At 38.0% G+C, this 25229-nt stretch overlaps 1 protein-coding gene across 1 annotated transcript; it reads left to right on the forward strand.

The window, feature by feature from the left end:
- Positions 1-1111: 1111 nt before the first annotated feature.
- LOC106553053 (kynurenine 3-monooxygenase) lies at positions 1112-25013 on the forward strand. Its single transcript, XM_087716702.1, has 15 exons — positions 1112-1208; positions 2584-2653; positions 5393-5490; positions 7581-7670; positions 12184-12232; positions 14469-14556; positions 15403-15568; positions 15672-15743; positions 18231-18352; positions 19195-19342; positions 21605-21662; positions 23361-23443; positions 23523-23624; positions 23742-23801; positions 24529-25013. The coding sequence occupies exons 1-15, from the start codon at positions 1155-1157 to the stop codon at positions 24649-24651; spliced, it is 1383 nt and encodes a 460-aa protein (XP_087572828.1). The 5' UTR covers positions 1112-1154; the 3' UTR covers positions 24652-25013.
- Positions 25014-25229: the final 216 nt, after the last annotated feature.

The raw sequence follows: 25229 nt of genomic DNA on the forward strand, positions 1-25229 counted from the left end.
TAACCTGCTTTCCTGCTCCATTCTCCACTGCCACGTGCAGGGCAAGAAAAGTAGTTTGTGGGACTACTTCCAACTTCTTGAGATTTTTTTTCTTTTTTTTTTTGCGAGAACTTGGAAGGTATTTTCTGATATATTTTTTTTACCATAGGCACACAGTCTACTTTTCTTGTCCTGCACGTGGAGCGGAGAATGGAGCTGGAAAGCGTTAGTGAAGGGATGTGGCTGCCTTAACACAGTCAGCTGTTCCGCAGCCAGCAAGCAGGGCAGTCCCAAGCCAGGATGCAGGGAGAACTTGGGTCATTGTGGCTGCAGGCAAGCAGGTGGTGGGATGGAGAGGGTGGGGCTGGTGGGCTTGCTGCTTCCTGCACCTGAAAAATAATAAAACCTCCCCGAAAAATAAGGCCAACCTCTTATTTGGAGGATCAAAAGAAAATAAGACCCTGTCTTATTTTTGGGAAAACATGATAAGTACACCTAGGAATTATCTCATCCTTTCTACAGGTAGTCCTCAACTTAAAACTATTTGTTTATAGTAACTATGAAGTGACAATGGCAATGGAAAAAGTGATTTATGACCGTTTTTCACAGTACCATTGCAGCATCCCCATGGTTCCATGATCGAAATTTGGATGCTTGGCAGCTGGCATGTATTTATGACGGTTGCAGTGTCTCAGGGTCATGTGATTAACTCTTGTGATCTCCTGACAAGCAAAGTCAATGGGGAAGCTACTTAATAACTGCTACTAACTTAATAATTGTAGTGATTCACATAACAACTATGGCAAAAAAAGGTTGTAGAATGGAGCAAAAGTTACTGTCTTGCTTAACAACAGAACTTTTGAGTTCAATTGTGGTTGTAAGTTGAGGATTACCTGTATAGATAACAAATACCCAAGTTCAGATTCAAATATTTTGTCTTGGAGGCAGTGGGGAGAGGATGATCTTTAATCTTGTTATTCTACTGTTGAAAGTTATATTAGAGAATGAACAACCCAAGAAGACCTGATGTCAACATGGCATCTGCTTCTACAAAATCTGGTTGGTCATAGGACTGAACGAACCCTCCTCTTTCTCCTCCCTCGCAAATATTTTTTGCTGAATGCAAGAAGAGGGTACAGACTCCTCTGACTAGTCGAAGGAGAGACACTCAAACCATGGATTCTTCTAATACCCAGAGAAAAAAAGTAACTATAATTGGGGGAGGATTGGTAAGATCTTTTAAAATATTATAAATATATAACAAAATTATGGTCACTGAGCAGAATTGCCAATCAAATTTTAATCATACATTGCTAGGTGTTGAATAGTGGCTATTTTTTGTATTTGAATGAAGCAGGAAACCTAACAAGGTTTGTCTATTTGACAGAAAATGTTTCAACCTTTAAAAATCTGTTTAAGCTGAAAATAGTTGCACATTCTGTGATGATAAAGGGTTGTTTTCATATCATAATTCGTTTTCACATTATCATATGGTTTCTCAATGGCTTTTGAAATGCATTTGTAGGAATGCTGGATCTGTTTGTTTTCAGCAGTTCTCCCCTGTAAATTGTAGCTACTGAAGTTCTGTTGGTATTTTGGAGCACCGTTTAAATTTTTAATTGGCACCAGTCTGCAGAAATCAGAAAGCTACCACAAGATGTTCCATGTCTGCTGAGTATGGGATGGCATGAATTTGTGTGTGCGAGAGAGAAAGAGAGAGTGAGAAAGTGTGTGTGTGTGTGTGTGTGTGTGTGTAAGGGGGGGGGTAATGTTACTTTGTATAAAAATGAATTGGGAGTAAATTTAATTTGATTCTGTGTAGGACTTAGCTTCTTGAAACTTTCTGAGAAATTTATTATTAAGGACAAGTGATACAATAACAGATGCCTGTTTTATTGTTAAAAGATATAAAGCCTCTCCTGTGTCTAAAAAAATAAGGATAAAGCAATATGGAAATTGGAATATGATCTGTAAAAGACATTTGTCTTTTCCTTAAAAGTTTCTAACTGTGATACTATGATGTGAATGGCAGCAAGTTAGTAGAGCCAATTTCTTCTAATTGGAAAGTTTCTGTGCATAACAATATACCTGTTAAAAGTTGGTAAAATTTGTGGTTTTGAAAAAATTAAAAAAGAAAGCAATTCTAGACACAAATATGCCTTAAATACAGAATTGAGAGTGATTGTGTGATAAATAAATAAATGTAAAATAAAACATGACATAAACATGAAAATATTATAACAAGACAAAACTTGCTTTTGACTGTTATAAGAAACAATGATTAAATAGTTTCTCTATTCTCTGCTTTTCATTACTCTTTTTATAAAAGAAACTTCTTTATATAGACAGAAACAATGAAGCGACATATTCAAAATCTTCACATTTCTAGCAGAGCAAAGTCTCTCAACATTTACATTTTGTCAACACCTTGTCGAGCCTGGTTCACACGAATATATCATTTTGGGGGATTTGGTTGACTTCATTCTCCCCTACAGAAAAGGCTTCAGATGCAGTATGCATTTTAAAACCATATTGCATTCTCTCAAATCCTTTTCAGCATATTTTTGTTTTTGACTCAGAAAAACTGCAATGCTTCTGTTGCAGGTGGGTTCTCTAAATGCTTCTTTCTTTGCAAGAAGGGGATTCCAAGTAGAAATGTATGAAGCAAGATCAGGTATGATCTGTTACTTGATAATATATGAACATTTTAGATGATAATCCTACTTATATAGATGCCTGCAAATCTTACTGAAATGCTGTTTTTGAAATTTCTCATTCTTTCAGAAGTGGAGATTTTATAGTATTAAATCACCAGGAGATTTTGATAATTAGCATTATTTATAATAAAGTGATTGTTTATATTTTTCAGATCAAATACAGCATCTCTGTTGTCCTTATATTTGCAAGTTAGAGCAATAGGACCTGCTTCTAAATTTCACATCATGAATTTATACCGAAATTTATTGATCAAAATTTCACAATCAGTAAAAAAAAAAGTAGAATCTTTATTTTACCCCAAGTGTGATTTTAAAAGCAAAAGAAAAATCTGTATGTTCAATCATGTTGCCTGTGAATACAGTACTCAGGACGTAGAAGTAGAGTGACAAATATTACACTGTGCAGAAATACAGCATCAGTGATTCCAAGACTAAGGAAATGGTGTTGTCCAAAGCCAAAGTGTATGCATGATATGTTAATAAAGTCACATGAGAAGATAAAATCATATACCCGTATTTTTCAGAGTATAAGACACACCAGAGTATAAGATGCACCCAGGTTTTGAAGAGGCAATTTTTTAAAAAAAGTAGGTAGGTAGATAGAGGGATAGAGAGGGAGAGAAAGAGAAAGAGAGAGAAATACAGTAGGTAGGTAGGGAGAGAGTAGGTAGGTAGGTAGGTAGGTAAGTAGGTAGATAAAGGGATAGAGAGAGAAAGAGAGAAATAGAGAGACAGAAATGCAGTAGGGAGGGAGGGAGAGTGAGTGTGTAGATAGGTAGGGAGGTAGAGGGATAGAGAGAATTAGAGAAACAGAAATACAGTAGGTAGGTAGGGAGTGTGTGAGTAGGTAGGTTGGTAGGTAGAGGGATAGAGAGAGATAGAGAGAAATACAGTAGATAGGTAGGGGGGGAGAGAGAGAGTAGGTAAGTAGGTATATACCGTAGGTAGATAGAGGGAGAGAGAGCGCGAGAAATACAGTAGGGAGGGGGAGAAACAGAGAGAGTAGGTAGGTAGGTAGATGTTTCCAGGTGTATTTATCCATGTGCTGGAGAAGGAAATAGCTGACAACCTGTAGCACCTAAAACTTTGTTTCTGCTGGCACAGCACTTGACCAATGTAATTCTCATCAATCCCTCTAACTAAACAGCTTTCTGAAAGGAAAAAAAAGTTTTTGCACTCTGCAAACCTCCCCAAAACGGTCCGCTTTTTGTGAAAACAGGCCCATTTTCCCCCCCAAAAAAGGCATGAATAGATTGGGGGGCTTGCAGAGTGCTCCTGGGGGGATGACCCTCCCAAAAATGAGCAAAAAACAGCCAATTTTTTTGTGTGAAAACGGGCCGTTTTTTGTCAAAAAAAATTGCATGCATAGCCTTATGGAGGCTTATAAAGTGCTGCTGGGGGCTGGGGGGCAAAAACGGCCCAATTTTTTTTGCTCATTTCTGCCCTCCTCAGCCTCTAGGAGATCTCTGGAAGCCTCAATAAGGGTATGCACGGTCATTTTGGTGAAGGGGCGGGGCTTCAGGAGGCAAAAAATGCTGTATTTGTTATATAAGACACACCCAGATTTTCAGCCTCTTTTTAGAGAAAAAAAGGTGCGTCTTATACTCCAAAAAATACAGCCAGTTGTCTTGCTAAAATCAGGGTCTACAAGAGCCTAAATGCCATCAGCCATTGTCAAGTTTTTCTTTTCAAAAAGTGGGAATTTTTTCCTTTTAGTTCTCCAAGCCTTCCAAGCAATTCAAACAATATAATATTTCTGAGATCAGTTTTCAGAGTGTTATCATATGTGCCAGTGGTGGGTTTCAAAAATTGTTCGAACCTACTCTGTGGGTGTGGCCTCCTTTGTGGGAGTGGCTTGCCGCCCATGTGACCAGATATGAAGATGCCGACGACACTTGTCAGAACCACCTTAAATTACCTCACACACAGCACTGGCATGCATAAGAATATGATGTAAACTTGTTTTTTAAAAGGCACCTTTGGTTTGCATTAAAACAACTTCAACACACGCAATGTTCTGATTGCACCACAAACGCATTAGTCATCCTTACCTTTCACAGAGGCACTGAGTTTTATAAATATGAGCATGATAGTGTAGAATAATCATATCCAAGGACCAGTGGTGGGTTTCAAAAATTTTTGGAACCTCTTCTGTAGGTGTGGCCGGCTTTCTGAGTCCACTGGTGGAATCTCTTCTAACCGGTTCGGTAGATTTGACGAACCGGTTCTATCGAATAGGTGCGAACTGGTAGGAACCCACCTCTGATATGTGCCCAATTCAGCCCTCAATTTAGAATAGTTAGAGGATTTGTGTATCTGCCCTGGAGGCAAGAATTTGGTGCACGCTCACCTCTGAAAAGCACCTTTGGAACTATGAGGTTGATTTCATTATACATGTTTTCAGTCATATACAGACTGATTACCCCCCCCCCCACACACACACACGCAAAGAGGATATCCATCATGAGGTACTTATTCTGAGATTAAATGGACGGCCAATAAATTTTATAAATAAATACATTATAAATAAACTGCCACTTGTATTCTTCTGTTATCCTTAACAAGAAAAATTGTATAGTTCTTCCCTGGCATATCAATATTTGGAAGGCGAGTAATAAGGAATTATGAATATTTTTCACACTAGCAATTATAATAACTCAAGGCACATAATAAACATCTGCTTCGTTTCTTTTCAGATATCCGTAGTTCAAGTGTAACTCGTGGCAGGAGCATTAATTTGGCCTTATCTCACAGGGGACGGGAAGCTCTCAAGGCAGTTGGAATGGAAGATCAGGTGACCTTAAAAAGAAAAAGCTAACATTCTCTGTGGTAGATTATTTGTTTATTTATTAAATAAAAGAAAGTATTATTTTTTGCCTATGAAAACAGATGAATTTAAGTGGGATTCCATCTCCCTTTCGGATGATTTAATTATCAGGCATGAGAAAACTACAAATATATATATATATGAGCCGAGGTGGCGCAGTGGTTAGGGTGCAGTACTGCAGGCCACTTTAGCTGACTGTGATCTGCAGTTCAGCGGTTCAAATCTCACCGGCTCAAGGTCGACTCAGCCTTCCATCCTTCCGAGGTGGGTGAAATGAGGACCCGGACTGTGGGGGCAAGTTGCTGACTCAATTTGCTAAAAAGAATTGTAAACCGCTTAGAGAGGGCTGAAAGCCCTATGAAGCGGTATATAAGTCTAATAAACAAATAAATAAATAAATAAATATAATACACAACAGAATTAATAGGGGTAGAATATGGCAAGTGAGCATTTTGCGGGAAGTCTTGAATTGTTAATCTTTAGATAGATTGATTATTAATTAAGTAATTATGAAATGTATTTGCTGCTCATCTTATGACCAATGACTCTGGATGGATTATCAATAATAATAAGAAGAGGAAGATATGTGGCAAGTCACTACAGATAGAACATGTAGAATGTAAAATAGGAAGAGACCTTGGAAGTCTTTTAGTCCAACTCCCTGCTCAAGCAGGTGAAATATACACGTGAAACTTGAAAAATTTCAAAAGCAACTTTTGCATCTCATTTGGAAACCAAGGACCCAGAGTATGGAGGAAGAATGGAGAGGCCAATCAAGCACAGTAATCCCACGGTCATTGAACCAGTTTTTGGTGCTTTTGGCAAAAGTTGCTCTCATCAGAAAAGAGGACTTGGGACCACTGAGCAACAGGACTTTGGACCACTGTGCTTCATTAAGACCAGGGTCAACACAGCCGTCTACCAGGAGATTTTGGAGCACTTCATGCTTCCTTCCACAGATGAGCTTTATAGGGATGCTGACTTCATTTTCCAGCTCCCACACTGCCAAAAGCATCAAAAGCTGGTTCAATGACTGTGGGATTACTGTGCTTGATTGGCCAATAAACTCGTCTGACCTGAACCCCATAGAGAATCTATGGGGCATTGCCAAGAGAAAGATGAGAGACATGAGACCGAACAATGCAGAAGAGCTGAAGGCCGCTATTGAAGCATCCTGGTCTTCCATAACACCTCAGCAGTGGCACAGGCTGATAGCTTCCATGCCACGCCGCATTGAGGCAGTAATTGCTGCAAAAGGGGGCAAAACCAAGCATTGAGTACATATGTTCTATGTACAATCCTTGTTTTATTGATTGCATGTAATATTCTAATTTTCTGAGATGGTGGATTTGGGGTTTTCATGAGCTGTATGCTATAATCATCACAATTATGACAAATCACGGCTTGAACTATCTTGCTTTGCATGCAATGAGTCTTATCTCATATATTAGTTTCACCTTTTAAGTTGCATCACTGAAATAAATGAACTTTTGCATGATATTCTAATTTTTCGAGTTTCCCCTGTAAATTACTGGCCAGTCTATTCTTTAAAACCTCCTGCAATGGAGCATCCACAACTTCTGAAGGCAAGTTATTCGTTCTCACTGTCAGAAAATTTCTCCTTAATTCTAGACTGGATCTCTCTTTACTGATCATTTCTTGCCCTGCCTTCAGATGCGTTGGAAAATTGGCTGATCCCTTCTTCTCTGTGATAGCCAGGTTGCAAACCTTCTTAGGCAAGTGGGCACGCCTGGGCTTGAGAGGATGATACAGCCTCTGATAAGGATCAATGTTTGCTTTTTATTAAAGGGCTGCCATAACATTTCAAAATTCTAAAAAGCAATCTACTGAGGTTAAAACTAAAGTAATTTGCTTCCAAACCAAACAAAGACTGTGATTTAAACTTTCTTTGTCTGGTCATGTTCGCCCGCCCCGCCCTCAAATGTAATAAGGTTTTTGAAAATTCAAAAATTGTATGTTGCATTAAAACAATTTCTTTCTTTCTTTCTCTCTCCCCCCTCCCCCCTCTCTCTTTCTTTCTTTTAATTTAATTTCAGATTGTGTCTAGAGGTATCCCCATGAAGGGAAGGAGAATTCACACTTGCTCAGGGAAAAGATATACCATTTTTTATGGAAGAAAGAGCCAGGTATTTTAAACCAGTCAAAATATGTTAAAGCTAAAGCCTTTAACTTTTTTTTTTTTGCTTTTGCCAGCCACTTATAAAACAAATCCCATATCCTATAAAATTGCTCGTCTTCTTGTTCTCTAATTTCAGTTGTCAGTTTGCTCATTTCAGCACACTCCATTATCTTTCGAATAACTTCTTCCTGTTTTGGTATTGTTTCATTTTTCCAGGTTTTTGCAAATACAATTCTAGCTGTTGTTAAAACATTTATAATCAAATATTTTAAGTCTTTGTTATACATTTCTGGTAAGATTCCCAGTAAAAAAATCTCTGGTTTAAGGTCTATGTGTTTGTGTATCATTTTCTCCAACCACATGTGAATTTTAGTCCAGTATCTTTTGGCTTCAATACAAGTCCACCACATGTGGTAATATGAGCCCGGTGTCTGATGACATTTCCAGCACTTTTCCGATTTATTCTTGGACATTCTTGCAATTCTCGTTGGGGGTAGATGCCACCTGTAAAACATCTTATACAAATTTTCTCTATATGCAGTTGACATTGTCATTTTATAATTTTGAGGCCACAATTTCTGCCATTTCTCTAAATCAATCCCTTGTTTTTTTCCCAAGCTATCATGGTTTCTTTAACTTATTCCTCTTATAATTTAACCTCTAATAAATATCCATATAGTTTTTAAATTACTTTTTCATCAGTACCTGTTAAAATTTTATGTAACTCAATCATTTTGTTGTAAAGACCTTTTGATTTTCTATCTTCATTATATCTAGATTGTATCTGTACATAGGAATACCAATTCATTTCTATTCCTTCTTGTTTCAACTCTTGGATAGATTTGAGTTCACCCTCTGCATTCAGTATTTCAACATATCTAACTGTTTGTTCCTTTTTATATATTATTGAATTTGAAAATGCTTCAATAGTTGATATCCAGACTGGAGTTTTTAAGGAGTGTAATCTTTTAACATTTTCCTAACTTAATAGCAAAGCCTCCCTTATATAATGTCTTCTAAAATAACCATGTGCTTTAATTCCCTTATACCATAAAAAAGCATGCCATCCCAACAGTAAATCATGACCCTCTACATTCAATAATCTAGAGTTTTTTAGTGTTACCCACTTGTTAATCCACATCAGGTTTGTTGCTTGATAATATAACTCCCAGTCAGGTAAACCCAATCCTCCTCTTGTTCTAGCATCTTGTAACAATTTGAGTTTTATACTTGCTTTTTTCCCTTGCCAAATAAACTTCAAAACTATTTTATTTAGATCTTCAAAAAAGTCCTTGGCCAATCTGATTGGGATTGTCTGGAACAGGTATAAGATTCTGGGTAAAATGTTCATTTTAATTGTAGAAATTCTTCCTATCATTGATAGTTGTAGGTTTTCCCATTTCATCAAGTCAGTCGCAATTTGTTGCTTAGTCTAGTATAATTGTCCTCCTTGAGAGTGCTGCATCTAGCTGATAAGTATATCCCCAAATATTTAACCTTGCTTGTGATTTGAATCTGCAAAGCTTCCACCAACTCTTCCTTTTGTCTTAATGGTATGTTCTTTGTCAAAATCTTTGTTTTGTCTTTATTTATTTTCAAACCTGCTACTTTTCCGTACTCCTTTATTCTTTCTAACAATTTAGGTGCTGTCTCTAGTGGATCTTCAAGAATAAAAACCAAATAATCTGCAAACGCTTGTAGCTTGTATTCTTCTTTTTTAATTTTCATTCCTTTTATTTCTTCTTCTTCTCTAATCGTTCTATTTAAAACTTCTAATGTTAAGACAAAAAGTAACGGTGATAGTGGGCAACCTTGTCTCATACCTCTCTTTATTTCAATAGAGTCTATCAATTCTCTATTTACCATTATCTTTGCTGTTTGTTTATGATATACCATTTGTATGGTTTGAATAAATTTCTTACCAAAATTAATCTGTTCCAATTGTAAAAACATAAATTGCCAATTCACATTGTCAAAAGCCTTCTGTGCATCAAGAAACATCAAGGCCATTTGTTTTTCGGGATGGGCCTCGTAGTATTCCAAAGTATTCAAAATCATTCTCATGTTGTCTTTAATTTGTCTCTTTGGTAAAAAAACAAAAACATTTTGATCAGAGTGGATGAAGCTATTTAAGTACTTTTTGAGTCTTTCTGCTAATATAGATGCAAATAGCTTATAATCTGAATTTAATAACGAGATTGGTCTATAGTTCTTGGTTTGGGTTAAATCAGTCTTCTCTTTAGGTAGCAATGCAATGTATGCTTCTGACAATGATTTAGGCATTCTGCTCTCAGATATCACTTCATTCATAACTTCTAAGAGTGGGAGAGACAAGGTTTCTTCAAATGTTTTGTAGAATTCCACTGGTAATCCATCTGGACCTGGGGCCTTTCCATTATTTTGTTTTTTAAGTGCTTCCGTTAGCTCCATCATTGTTATTTTACTTTCCAACATTGTTCTAGTTTCATCTGATATCTGGGGAAGATTAGTGTCCTTAAATACTTTTTGACTCCTCCCTCTTCCACTTTCTCTTGTTCATACAGCTTAGCATAGTAGTCTTGTATAATTTTCTTTTTCTCAGCATTTCCATACTGAATTTGTCCTTGCTCATCTCTTAATTGGAATATTTTCTTTGCTTCTCTCTCTTTTTTCAGTTTATATGCCAACCATCTGCCTGGTTTATTTGCATTTTCAAAATAATTCTGTTTAGTGCCTCTAATTTTTTGTGCCAGTTCTTCCTTTTCCAGTAGATCCATTTTATGTTTAAGGCAATCATTGAGTGGGTGGGGCAAGTGAGCATCAAGCAGGTGGGCGGGGCAAGTGAGCAGGTGAGCAAGTGTTGGGAGAGAGAGCATTAAGTGAGTGAGCAAGCGTCAAGCGGGCAGGTGGGGCCGGCGAGCAGAGAGCTGGTGGGTGGGATGAGCAAATGGTGACCAGGAAACTGGGGCAGGGGCAGGACCAGCCAGAGGTCACTACTGGTTCGACGAATCAGGTGAGGTTTCCCCTTCCAGTTCGTCCAAACCAGGGCGAACCGGCTGAATACCACCTCTGATGCACACACACATGCGCATACCTGCCACTTCCATAGCCAAAAGGCCCAAGCCCTGGTAAAGGGCCATGGCCCGGGGGTTGGAGACCCCTGATAAATAGCACTGCCTTTTTGGAGCATCATTGCATTCTGATCCTTCATATGATCTTGTATCCTGAAGAGTATAATGTAATCATCTGATTTAAAATGACCAGTTCAAGTCCATCTAAAATCCTAAGGCAGGGCTGTCAAACTCTCAGCCCGCAGGCCGGATATGCCCACGCCCAATTTAGCAAAAAGGGGAAAAGTCGCGATACCTCATGTGACACCACCATGACGAGTTTGACATCCCTGTCCTAAGGCATCAAATGTAGTATGCTTCATTTCTGCTTTGATGATTTCAGGGGTTTTTTTGTTCATGCTTCTCACATTCTCTTTTCCAATTGTTTCAGCAGTGATACCACCACTGACTAGCAATAGCGCTTAACTTATATACCACTTCACAGTGCTTTACAGCCCTTTCTAAGCAGTTTACAGAGTCAGCATATTTTCCCCAACAATCTGCTTCTCATTTTACCAGCCTCAGAAGGATGGAAGGCTGAGTCAACCTTGAGCCTCTCACAACTGAACTCCTATAGTGAGTAGTGAGTTAGCCCTCCAGTACTGCATTCCAACCACTGCGCCACCACTAGGTATGCTTGCCATTCTGGTCTGGTGAGTTCATCATTTCCAGATTTACCTGTGAATATTCAATATTCCTCCCAAGTATCTAAAGCAGTTCCTTCTGATGTAAGGGTGATAATAGAGCCAAGGTGGCGCAGTGGTTAAATGCAGCACTGCAGGCTACTTCAGCTGACTGCAGTTCGGCTGTTCAAATCTCACCGGCTCAGGGTTGACTCAGCCTTCCATCCTTCCGAGGTGGGTAAAATAAGGACCCGGATTGTTGTTGGGGGCAATATGCTGACTCTGTAAACTGCTTAGAGAGGGCTGAAAGCCCTATGAAGCAGTATATAAGTCTAACTGCTATTGCTATTGCTATAATGTCTCACCAGCTGGTGTCTAAACCTGCCTGAAGTTTCAGCCATATGCATATGGTTCTCTTGGTAAAAATACTCTTCTATTGCCTTCTATGTATGGTATTTGGAGATGCTTCTTCTAATTTTTGGCTTCCTTTATGTCTTCATAGCCTCACTTGCTATGGTCTGTGTTGTGACTTTCCTTACCCTTCCTATTTTACAAACAAGATTGACTCTGGAAATCATATTCCTATCAGCACTGTTCTCAGAGTTTTTGAAAATATGGGGTCCTCCAGCACATCCAGAGATACTTTTTTGGGATGGACTTTTAGTAACCATGGCCTCTGCTCATGAAAAGAATCCAAGATTTATATTGCTAAAATATTGGGAAAAGTGTATTGTACAAGGCTATATTCATATAGTTAAACATATAAAATGTTCTCTGCCTTATTTTGTTTTTGTTTGTTTTTAAACAGTATATTCTCTCTATAGATAGAGCAAATTTGAATAAGGAGTTATTAACTGGTAAGTGTGGCTTAATCTGTTTTGATCCTTTCCCAATTTATCATATTTAAAATTATGTGGTGTTTGAGGTAGAATCATCATTACACAGATAGAATCAAAATATAAGAAGGATGAATGGCTATTTACTGTAAAATGAGTATCTTCATCTTTTGCATGAGCAAAGACTATAAGCAGTAAATGCATGCTGTGTAGAAAGAGAGAGGGACTCAAAATCAACACCTCAATAAAGTCTCTGAAGACACCAACTCTTAAAACCCATTAGCTCTCTGCTGTCTGTCAACCGGCTGCCAGGTTCTTAGTTTTAAATATTCCTTCAAGGTATACCTCCACAAGATCAGGCAAGCTAAACATCTCAGTAACTACAAGACAGAGAGTTTATCCAGTCATTTTGCTTTAAATGGCTAGCAAAGCGCGCACTAAGGGAACAGGTAGTAAAACCAGGAGCAACCCACCTCTGCAAATTATCCATATCTAACTACAGGGATCTTAGTGAATGGACTGGGTGAGAAAAAGTGATTAGAAAATGTGCTACATTCTATAAAACTATTACAGAACTATTCTTGTGAACTATTCTTGTGAAGAATGAATATATATATATATATATATATATATACATATATATATGTATATATATATACACACATATACATACAGTAGGGCAAAAAAGTATTTAGTCAGTCACCAATTGTGCAAGTTCTCCCACTTAAAAAGATGAGAGAGGCCTGTAATTGACATCATAAGTAGACCTCAACTATGAGAGACAAAATGAGAAAACAAATCCAGACAATCACATTGTCTGATTTGGAAAGAATTTTTTTTGCAAATTATGATGGAAAATAAGTATTTGGTCAATATCAAAAGTTCATCTCAATACTTTGTTATATATCCTTTGTTGGCAATGACAGAGGTCAAGTGTTTTCTGTAAGTCTTCGCAAGGTTGGCACACAGAGCAGGGATATTTTGGGGCTGTCGCTGGGCAACACGGACTTTCAACTCCGTCCAAAGGTTTTCTATGGGGTTGGGATATGGAGACTGGCTAGGCCACTCCAGAACCTTGAAGTGCTTCTTACGAAGCCATTCCTTCATTGCCTGGGCGGTGTGTTTGGGATCATTGTCACGCTGAAAGACCCAGCCATGTTTCATCTTCAATGCCCTTGCTAATGGAAGGAGGTTTGCACTCAAAATCTCACAATACATGGCCCCATTCATTCTTTCCTGTACACGGATCAGTCATCCTGGTCCCTTTTTTAGAGAAACAGCCCCAAAGCATGATGTTGCCACCCCTGTGCTTCACAGTAGGTATGGTGTTCTTTGGATGCAACTCAGCATTCTCTCTCCTCCAAACACGACGAGTTGTGTTTCTACCAAACAGTTCTACTTTGGTTTCATCTGACCATATGACATGCTCCCAATCCTCTTCTGGATCATCCAAATGCTCTCTAACAAATTTCAGATGGGCCCGGATATGTACTGGCTTAAGCAGGGGGACACGTCTGGCACTGCAGACGTGCCGTCCCTGGCGGCATAGTGTGTTACTGATGGTAGCCTTTGTTATGTTGGTCCCAGCTCTCTGCAGGTCATTCACTAGGTCCCCCCATGTGGTTCTGGGATTTTTGCTCACCGTTCTTGTGATCATTTTGACCTCACGGGGTAAGATCCTGCATAGAGTCCCAGATCGAGGGAGATTATCAGTGGTCTTGTATGTCTTCCATTTTCTAATTATTGCTCCCACAGTTGATTTCTTCACACCAAGCTGCTTGCCTATTGCATATTCAGTCTTCCCAGCCTGGTGCAGGTCTACAATTTTGTTTCTGGTGTCCTTCGACAGCTCTTTGGTCTTCACCATAGTGGAGTTTGGAGTGTGACTGTTTGAGGTTGTGGACAGGTGTCTTTTATACTGCTAACAAGTTCAAACAGGTGCCATTAATACAGGTAATGAGTGGAGGACAGAGGAGCCTCTTAAAGAAGAAGTTACAGGTCTGTGAGAGCCAGAAATCTTGTTTGTAGGTGACCAAATACTTATTTTCCACCATAATTTGCAAAAAAATTCTTTCCAAATCAGACAATGTGATTGTCTGGATTTGTTTTCTCATTTTGTCTCTCATAGTTGAGATCTACCTGTCAATTACAGGCCTCTCTCATCTTTTTAAGTGGGAGAACTTGCACAATTGGTAGCTGACTAAATACATATATATATGTTTAGATTTCATGTTGTTTCTTTTTCCTCTATTTACAGCTGCTGAGAAGTATCCCAATGTTAAGTTATACTTTGAGCACAAACTGCTTCACTGCAATGTAGACTCAGGGCTACTGACCTTTTCAGGGTAATCAAATGGCTCCGATTTTCCCAGCACACTCTAATCATTAACCAGTACCCAAACAATAGGCCACACTGACTCTTTCCAACTGTTGTGGGACCTGTATTTGTGTGAATTGAAAAATTGTTAGGTTCCCTACCCCCAAGTTAGCAAAAATTAACAATTTAACCTAAATTAACAAACATAACAAAATGTTTAATCAACAACCAGAAGGCTGCACTTCATCAACTCCTGGCAATATAACCTCTTGGATGGAGGGGCTTCTGCTGAATTCAGGATTATTATTATTTACTTGAGCAATGATTTATATTTTCAGGAGATTACGAGTTTTTTCAATAAATAAACCCTAATGTAAAGCACCAATTTTATGCATTTATTTAGTCTCTTCTTGTAATAAAAATACAAGATGAAATGTATGGAAACATATTTGAATGGGAATTTGAAAAGATCATCTCACACACAAACCATTATGAATAATATAGGAATTGGAATATAGGACTCAGAAATTTATACCTGATTTTTAAAACCTGATTTTATTGACAATAAAATCTAATGACAGGTAGAGTATCATTTGTTACATTAAAATATAAATTTTAAAAGGCAGGATTTTTGATTTTTTTTAGAGTTACTTTTGGATGTCAACATTCTTATTTCAGAAATAGCTTCACTTACTTCCTTTCCCTCAAATCTGAAGGAGTCAAATAGGAGAAAAAGTACATTTTTTAAACTTAGTGTTACAAGGGACATTTAAGCAAACAGAAGTCATGTTCAATCATCACACAATATACCACAATATTTATTAATACCTGAGCACGCATACTAATGGTGCTAACTTTTTGTGTTTTCTTAAAGATCAGACCAAATGACTAAAGAAGTCACCTGTGACTTAATTGTGGGCTGTGATGGAGCCTTTTCCACAGTTAGGAAGCAGTTTATGAGACAAACACGGTTTGATTACAGCCAAGTATATATTCCACATGGATACCTGGAACTGAAAATTCCTCCCAAAAATGGAGATGTAGGTAGTTAAAATTAACCGTGAACTTGTTTCTCCTGTTCCCAGTTCATGAGACACTTTGGCATTGACAGATATCTTTCCATTACTTTTTTGGGTCTTTTAGTTTGCAATGGAGCCAAACTATCTTCACATTTGGCCTAGGAACACATTCATGATGATTGCACTGCCAAACCTGGTAAGAAACCCTAAATGCATCTTTCATCTTTGACATTCTGGAATTTGGATTTGGTCTGGCAATCAGTTTCAGTCAATGTTGACTTCCTGGAAGCATACATTATTATGGACTACATGCCTGGAATTGCATGTCTAAATTTTTACTGATACAAATTCCATTTCTACACTCCATTCATGGTTCATGTAGTTCATTCCCATTCTTATATCCTCTCTTATTGCTATTGGCAGGTAATTTCTGACTCCTCCAACTACTGAACTGCCTGAGTGGATTTACTCATTCATAATTTACTCTTATATGAAAGCATTGCCAGCATAGTTCATTACAGCCTGAAGGGTGACTTTCGGAGGAGTCACAAAGTGGAGGAAAAGAAGCATCACCTGCATGCTGTACTAAGATATGAAATTAACTTCAATCATCAGAATTGTTATTTTAAAAGCTTGATTATTATACAAGAGTTCAGAAGTTTCTATTTTCTCTATGTTGCAGTACAGCATATTCTAGAAAAGAACAAGGTTTGAATGGTCCTTTTTTGTAGTGAAGGAAGAGTGTAACAGATAGAGTTAAATATTAGCCATTACTACCTATTGTGTCCCATTCTTCCTTCCAAAAAATAGCCTTTTTTAAAAAAGAAAAAATAACAGCCAAAACCAACTTTGCTATTGAAAAAGAGCTTTTGCTATTCCATCCAGGTTGGAGAGGCGTGATTTAGTAATGAAGCTGTTCTAAAGATTTATTTTCTTTCCTGACTTTAGATGTTCTCCTGCTATATTATACAGTATATCACTAGAGAGCTGCCTGAAAAATCAATAAAACAAACATAAGTCACCCTTTGGTAATTCAGAGTAGAAGATGTGTGGTTCAGAGGTTAGAAAAGATCAGATTTCTCTTTGTTGACCCTTATCTTTTCTGGCTTTAGTTTCAACTGATTGGATTAGGGATTATGTCATTGCTCAACTTGTTTTTCTTCACAGACTTGATAGATTACATTGACCTAGTCCATCCTTTATCTCTGCCTGTGGCTCAGATGGTATCAATATTTTGTACACTCTTAGTTTCTAACAGACGGTTTTGGAGCTGGTATTTTAAAATGTCATTTTCTTTTACACCATAGGCACTTGTTTGCTGATGGTTGCTGTTCAAAAATGGGCAAGCAGGTTAAGTTAGGTTAGGTTTATTTGGCTTGTATGCCGCCCTACTCCCGAGAGACTCAGGGCGGCTAACAATAAGAAAGGAAAGGGGGTACAAAAATAAAAAAAAATTAAAAATTCAGCAACAGTCATAACATTGGATGGGGCTGGATAATTCAACAGCCCCAGGCCTGCCGGAACAGCCAGGTCTTAGTTGCTTTGCGGAAGGCCGGAAGGGTAGTAAGGGTCTGGATCTCCATGGGGAGATCGTTCCAGAGGGCCGGAGCAGCCACAGAGAAGGCCCTCCCCCGGGGAGTCGCCAGCCGACATTGGCCGGCAGATGGAATCCAGAGGAGGCCTAGTCTGTGGGATCTTTCGGAGGTGACTGGCAGAAGGTGGTCTCTCAGGTAACCAGGTCCGATACCATGTAGGGCTTTAAAAGTAATGACTAGCACCTTGAAGCGTGTCTGGAGACCAATGGGAAGCCAGTGCAGCTCGTGGAGGATAGGTGTAACGTGGGTGTACCGAGGTGCACCCACAATCGCTCGCGCGGCTGCATTCTGGACTAGCTAAAGTCTTCGAACACTCTTCAAGGGCAGCCCCATGTAGAGCGCGTTACAGTAATCCAGTCTTGAGGTGACGAGGGCGTGAGTGACTATCCGAAGGGCCTCCCGGTCCAGATAGGGTCGCAATTGGTGCACCAGGCGAACCTGGGCAAAGGTCCCCCTGGTCACAGCCGACAGATGATGTTCTAGAGTCAGCTGTGGATCCAGGAGGACTCCCAAATTGCGAGCCCTCTCTGAGGGACGTATAATTTCACCCCCCAGGCTGAGAGATGGAATAGCTGGACCATCCTTGGGAGGGAGCATCAATAGGCACTCGGTCAATAAATAAATATTTCATTTTTGAATGCCTGTTCCATTTCTAAACCAATAGACTCTAAATCCTTGAAATATGATTAACATCTCATCCATTTAATGATCTGCAGGTTCACCAAGATGACACATAAAAATTTGTGGGTATCTCTCCACTTGCATTTAATCATAGTGCTAACATGCCCAGGCAGCATCATTTTCCTATGTCCCTAAGAGATTACCTTCAGCTCATTGCCAATCTGCCATTAAAGCAAAAAATTTTACAACCAAAACGGTAGTAATGGTGGCCGGAACCCACTCCTGAATATATGTATATATGTATGTGTGTGTGTATTCAAATAAGTGACAAAACTGAATGTGTGTGCCTGTGTGTGTGTGTGTGTGTGTGTGTGTGTTCTTTATTTTGCAAGGAACTTAGTTTTAGGATTGGATTGAATCAAAATTCTTTTCAAGTTTTCATGTAATTTAACCATTTTAATCCATAGGATAAATCATTCACCTGTACACTCTTCATGCCCTTTGATGATTTTGAAAAGCTTGCCACAGGAGAGCAAGTGCTGAATTTCTTCAAAACTTATTTTCCAGACTCAATTCCTCTAATAGGAGAGTAAGTTTCAATCTGTCTACTATAAATCAAATCAAAACAAAACAAAACAAGTCCTAATCTAGGAATAAAAGCATCTAAGCATCAGTGCTACTGCACATGACAGAGCAAGCTCTTGGAGAGATTATGATAAACATGAAAGCCATTGATACTGTTCTTTGTGCAATGCTTACCATTGTGCATTAATTTCCACTTATTACTTTAGTCTTCACTCTAAAAAAAAGATTCTGAGTTGGGTTTTCTGTAAATTGTCCTGCAATCCAGGATGGTTTATAAAAATTTTAAATCAGAAAAATAAAACAAAAGTCTGTTTGAATATTTAAAAAGCAAGTAAAGATCAAAACAACCACCTACCAAGTCCAGTTGTCCTTCAACTCTAACTTGTATATTTTGTTGAATTTTTGCTTTATATTAGGACTTGATAATAATTAATAAATTAAATAATTAATAACTAATTAGTGGTGTTTTTTCAATGTTATATGGTAATGCAGATAAACAATAAGAATAGTTTAAGACAATACAGAAAATCCTTAGGAGCTCAGTCATACATCTGAATAATATAATATTATTATTATTATTTATTATAAATTATAATATAATTTTTTTCATTGGAAATATACAATATGTATGTAAGCATGTATGTATGTATTTGTGATCTTTAATTTTTCTTTGAAGTTCTGAACTTATGTATACATTGCTACTTGTTGGATATCTAAGAAATGGTTATGCCAAAACCCCACTTCCCATTCTCCTTGCAACTTTCAAAATATCCATATTCCAATCAGTTATCAAATGTTAATGTTTACTTAGCATTTAATCAGTGATACAGCACTTTGAAATTTCAGGCACGAACTGATGCAAGATTACTTTGTGCTACCAGCTCAGGCAATGGTCTCTGTGAAATGTTCATCGTATCACATTGGCTCTCAATGCGTGCTAATGGGAGATGCTGCACATGCTGTTGTACCCTTTTATGGCCAAGGCATGAATGCTGTAAGTCAAAGAATATTTGCAACTGAAATTTTTGTCTTTTTGTGTTTCTCAATAAAGAGCGCTTCTTTGCAGCTATCAGCTTCCACCTTCTGCAGCAGTTTCAGATAATTGCAGAAGTATCCTCATTGCTGATCTGAAAGAGTGGATAAGGAGCTGGCCAATTTTAAAAAAAGTAGTGCCCATTTCCTCTGCATTTGCTCACACAGCAAGGGAAAAAGGGGATGAGAATAAGGGGAAAGCTGCCAAGTAATTAGGGCAAAGGGATTATGAGATGGTGTCAGGATTTTCTTAGGGCAGGAGAGACTTGGAGCAGGAATGTAGAGAATATAAACATGCCACATCCATTAACAAAGTGAGCATGAGAACAGGAAGGCAAAGACTTCATTAAAGAGAGGGAGATGTGGGAAAAGAACACAATGGATTTGGAGTAGGAGGGACTATAAGTTCTATATCAACCTCTAGCTGCTCAGTGCCTGTCTGCTGTTTATAGTGACTATTGTTCCTGAATCATCAGAAGGATTCAATTCCTAGTTGTGTTGTTTGGTTTAGTTTGGGGCTATCTTGAGGAATTTGAACCGAGGTATCATGGGACTTTGGCTTAGAAAAACAAGGGTTACTGCATACAAAGGAAATGATTGTATGTTACTCCTAGCATGGGAAGAGTGGAAAAGAACGAGCCACCAAAAAGTAATGAAAGATAGCACTAGAGTAGTGATATGGCAGGAAGTTCAGGATGTGAGTGTAGAGTATTGGTGTAGCTTCTGCTGCCAAGATTTTGGGTTTTTTCTTTTCAGGACTGGCTATGTTTGAGATGCAGATGCAAAATCTAGACCTCAATGGAAGATTACAAGTATGAAGTGGAAAAGAAATAGAGGAAGAATGGTTATAGCAATAGCAATAGCAGTTAGACATATACTGCTTCATAGGGCTTTCAGCCCTCTCTAAGTGGTTTACAGAGTCAGCATATTGCCCCCAACAACAATCCGGGTCTTCATTTTACCCATCTCAGAAGGATGGAAAGCTGAGTCAACCCTGAGCCGGTGAGATTTGAACAGCCGAACTGCAGTCAGCTGAAGTAGCCTGCAGTGCTGCATTTAACCACTGCGCCACCTCGGCTATAATTACCAGTTCCAGAGAAAAGAGAAATGCAGAGATTTAAAGTAGTATATTTTATACAGGATACAATCTGTTTTTAGATACAAATTTAAATTAAATAAAAGTACCTCAGGTATTTCTTTAACAAGCAGTGATAACTATCATAGGGAAACTGATCAGAAGCTTAATACGTATTAGGTGGGGTGGATAAAACTACAACTATATATGGGCATTGTAGTAATAATAGTTTCCTAGAAAATTTTCTACGTTGCTTGACTCTAGTTCCCACAGTGGGAAATACAGAGGACATAGTTCACATCTATCTTCAGGACCAGTAATAAGGAAACTAGCTGTAAAAACTACATCAGATATAGAACAAAATTTTAAACTGGTTTAAAGTCCGGTTTTGATGCAGCAAATGGGTCTTTCTAGGTAAATGAAGCAGGAAGATGACTCAAGTAAAGATTCTAGTTCTGCCAACTTGTGGAGATAGGTATTACAGCAGAAAGGAGTCAGTTAGACAAATATCATAAGCATGATTCTGGGAATTACTCTTGTGGCAATCCTGGTGAAGAACAACTAGGACTAAGAAAGCTAGCAAGCCTAGAAGACAAAGGATGTCTGCTTCAAGAGCAATCATAGCGGTGGGACAAAAGATTACAAAGAATTAAATAGGTCTGAGCTGTGCCCAGAATGATTAAGAACAACAAAACAGCAAATTCACCAAAAACAGTAAAAACAAGTTTCAGAGATGTTCTTATGTACTGATCTCTCTTTAAATCTAGCAATAGAAAAATTATTGTGAACAATAGTGATACTTAACAGGCCAAACTCCCTGGCCCCTCTGAGGTCAGCCTTTGAGCAGTCTCCTCAAATACCTTCCATTTCTGATTTATTAAAGTTGAGTTAATCACTTCTGCTTTCTTAATTCTGAGTTAAATATTTGTAATTGAACATTTAATTGTTTTAACGGGCCAGAAAGAACAAAGCATAAAGGTTTGAGGTGTTACCTGAGGTGTGATAAACTTATTATTTGAAAACTGTAAAAGTAATTTGGCACCTACTAACTAGGTCATACATTTCTATGTTTTCCCCAATGCAATACCCATGGAATTAGAATTTACTACTTAAAATTAGGTTCTTACTTTTCTTACATTTCCCCCCCAGGGATTTGAAGACTGTCTAGTCTTTGATGAGCTGATGGACCAATTTCAGAATGACCTCTGTAAGTGGCTATGAGATAGAAAAAACAATATTCTAGCAAATGCAAATTAAAATGGCTTTATGTGAAATGACTTCAGTATCTTTATCATCTATTCCCTCATCCATTTAGGGTGTGTCTTCTCCTTCTGCAAAAAAAAAATAAATAAAAAAAAATCAACTCTCCCAACCTCCCTGTGCTAGTGAGATTGTAAAGTCAGATAGGTGCTCCATGTATGTGTGAAGGAGATAAGGACTTACTCCTGAAATGGAAAGCATCTTTCTGAGATAACTTAACCGATATTAAGTTACCAGTATCACAATCTACAGGTTTGAAGGATTATTCTGTGGGGAAAACAATTGTTTCCTCCATCAGCAGTGATAAGAAGGAATTGTAACATGAAGCACACCATAAATTGGCTACTTACCATGATAATTTTTATAAGTCATCCAGGGTCTCCTCTTGATTTTTTTAAACACATACAAGTAAACCTAAGTCTTATCACAAATTTCTTCTGTATAAGATGCTAATGAGCAATTTTTTGGTATTTTTTTTTTTGGTATTTTATTAAAATTTATAGGCCGCCCTTTTCCCTGAGGGGACTCAGGGCGGCTTACAACCATTAGGGAGGGGGTACAATACAAAATAAACAATATATAAACAAGATAGGTAGTAAAAACACAACATGCATTCTACATTCAACACTCGGGTGGGGCAATTAAGGGCTTATCCCCAGGCCTGTTGGGAGAGCCAGGTCTTAAGGGCTGCGCGGAAGGCCTGGACGGTGGTGAGGGTGCGTATCTCGACGGGGAGGTCGTTCCACAGGGTCGGAGCTGCAACAGAAAAGGCTCTCCTCCATGTAGTCGCCAGTCGACATTGACTGGCGGATGGGATTCGGAGGAGGCCCAGTCTGTGCGATCTAATCGGTCGGAGGGAGGTAATCGGCAGAAGGCGGTCTCTCAAGTACCCAGATCCAATGATTTATGTAAAAAGTTTTTCTTCATTTAAACTAAAAAAATTAGCCCTTTCATGAAAAAAACCATTTGCAAGGTTATCATTCTTAAAATCTTTCCTTTCATACATTTTAAAAACTTACAAGGCACACATACTAAACTTTTGAAATTAAAATACTAAACTTTTAAAGCTAATTAAATTTAATTTGTGTAAAGGTAATCTCGCTCCATTTTTTAAAATAAAAGGCTGACTATGAAAAAATATGGACAATATTGAATAGTGAAGCTATTAAAAGTCTTGTATAAAATATAGACAACTTTATACAAAACTTTGAAAAAATGTCTCTTAGTGAGTGACATGAGGAGGCTCAAATATAAAGTAACAGTTACAAAATTATACAGTAGACATTATTAATCAGCAACAGCAAAGTGGCAGGCCAGCAACTTAGTCATGGTCTATAAAAATTTCCAACATTGCAAGCACAGGTATTATGTGACATGCAAAGTTTTTTTAATATGATAATTTTTTTATTGCAATCTCTTGCAGAATCTGAATTGACAAGGATTGCAGTAGAATATTACTATAAACACTTCACAGATTGTATCTTTAGACACTGTATGCTCATAAAGCTATAAATAAAACATGAAAAAGCACACAACCAATGCTTATTGGGGAATGGCAACTAGCTACAACTTCTATTTACATCTTCTGTGGCATATCAAAGTTTCTCTCTGAAGAAGGTCTGTGTTGTCCCTGCTTTTTCCTTAGGCATTTGCCTTCCAATGTTCTCGAAGCTGAGGGTACCTGATGACCATGCAATTTCAGATTTAGCCATGTATAATTATATAGAGGTAAGTTAAAGAATATTTGATTGGCCATTGAATTATAGGCAATGCCACCAAATGCAAATCTATCTCTTTCTGATTTCAGATGCGGGAACGTGTGAATTCAAGGTGGTTCATTTTCCGAAAGCATATAGACAATTGGCTTCATGCCTTCCTGCCCTCTATCATCATTCCTCTGTATACTATGGTGAGACTCTAACACTTAATACTGCAGGATTTTTCATGTATTTTTTTCTCCTAATTATCCACTTTTTTTTCCTGGGATACCCCCAGGGTCGGGTATTGATTTTGTAATCTCCTTCAGGTAACATTCTCCAGAATCCGATACCATGAAGCTGTGCAAAGATGGAAATGGCAGAATAAGGTAAATTAAATTCAGATGCATTTTCCTGAGCTACATCAAACATTTATTGTTGTAGCAAATGCATAGAAAAAAGTTGAGAAGTATATCTATCTTCACTTTAGATTGGATAAAAATGAAAATTTGGAATATCTAGTACCATCAAATTATATATACTGTAAAGATGCAAATAGTTTCCCAGTAGACCTATAAGTCGTACCCGACTCATCCCCTCTTTGTTTATCAGGATGGAGAGCATGACCAGATACACACCCAGGACAACCACTTCATATAATCCCCTAGCTAGAATTTGTGAGTCCTGAGGCTGTTCAGGATAAGCAGGGTATCTAAGGTTGCCCTGAAATCTCTTCCTTCCAGGACTCCCTTCCTTCCTGGAATGTGAGCCCAACTTCACCAAACAGTTCTGAGAGAACTAATGAAGTAGGATAGTTATTTGCTCAGCACCATCAGATTCCCTTGTGCCACATCTTGCCAGATTCATGGTGAGACAGATGAAAACAGAAAGCAATATAACAAAGAAATAAAAATGGTAATTAAAGATGCAAGAAATGCTAGTTGAACTCAAACCTAAATTTCTTTGGGACTGGCATTGATGTGTGTTCAGAAAAATAACCTTAAATAGCCAAATTTAAGTCTTACTAAAAATGTTGGCAAAATAATTGCAATTGTTCCCCCTGCAATATTTTTTCAGATCGTTTACTAAAATTCAAATTTTTCATTGTTGTTAAAGGTGATCAATAGAGGCCTCTTCCTCACCATGGTAGCAGCAGCAGTGAGTGGCATCTATCTGTGCAGAAATGGAAAGTTATCCAAAATTGACTTTCGTATAGAGGATTTCTGGAGACATACTTAAAAATGGTGGAAAACTTTCAGTAATCATTTGAGATAGAAATGAATGCTTTCTGAATAATTAGTCTCTATTTCAGAAGTTGGTCTTCCAAATATAAAAACACATATGATATAGATGAATGCTGGATCCAAGACCTACATTCCTATTCATATAGAGAAATTCACTTCTAGATTTGAAATTGCCTTGCATTTTATCATTGCTTTGCTGTCCTGTGTTTCATTTTGCAAGAAATCTGCAATATCTCAGCTACATCATCAACACATTTTGACAGGAGACACTACGGCATTTCTAAGACTGTTCTACTATCTCATCTATAAGATAATCATTATGGCAATGCTTGGAGTTATCTAATTAAATTGTTTCTGCATCTTTAAAAAAATATTTTCATATAATCCTGGTATTTCATTCTTCTCAAGTTCTAGTATGGTGAAAAAAATAAAGTTGTGTCTTGGGATCCAGTTGTCTATTTCTGCTAGAACAGTTTCAGTAATTACAATAGAAAATTCTCTTCTCTGTAATTATCTCCCTGAGCATCCTCAAAATATGATCTGGAGGGTCTTTCAGGTTTTGTGGCAACAGTG

Source organism: Thamnophis sirtalis, unplaced genomic scaffold (genome assembly GCF_051295495.1).
Source record: "Thamnophis sirtalis isolate CommonGarterSnake01/CBP01778 unplaced genomic scaffold, rThaSir2_p1.2 scaffold_5, whole genome shotgun sequence".
In the NCBI taxonomy this organism is placed as follows: Eukaryota; Metazoa; Chordata; class Lepidosauria; order Squamata; family Natricidae; genus Thamnophis; species Thamnophis sirtalis.

Coding starts and splice junctions, on each gene's coding strand:
- LOC106553053 (XM_087716702.1), top strand. CDS start 1,155: ATGGATTCTTCTAATACCCAGAGAAAAAAAGTAACTATAATTGGGGGA. Junction 5,491..7,580: donor CAGTTGGAATGGAAGATCAG/GTGACCTTAAAA, acceptor ATTTAATTTCAG/ATTGTGTCTAGAGGTATCCC. Junction 15,569..15,671: donor TTCCTCCCAAAAATGGAGAT/GTAGGTAGTTAA, acceptor TGGGTCTTTTAG/TTTGCAATGGAGCCAAACTA.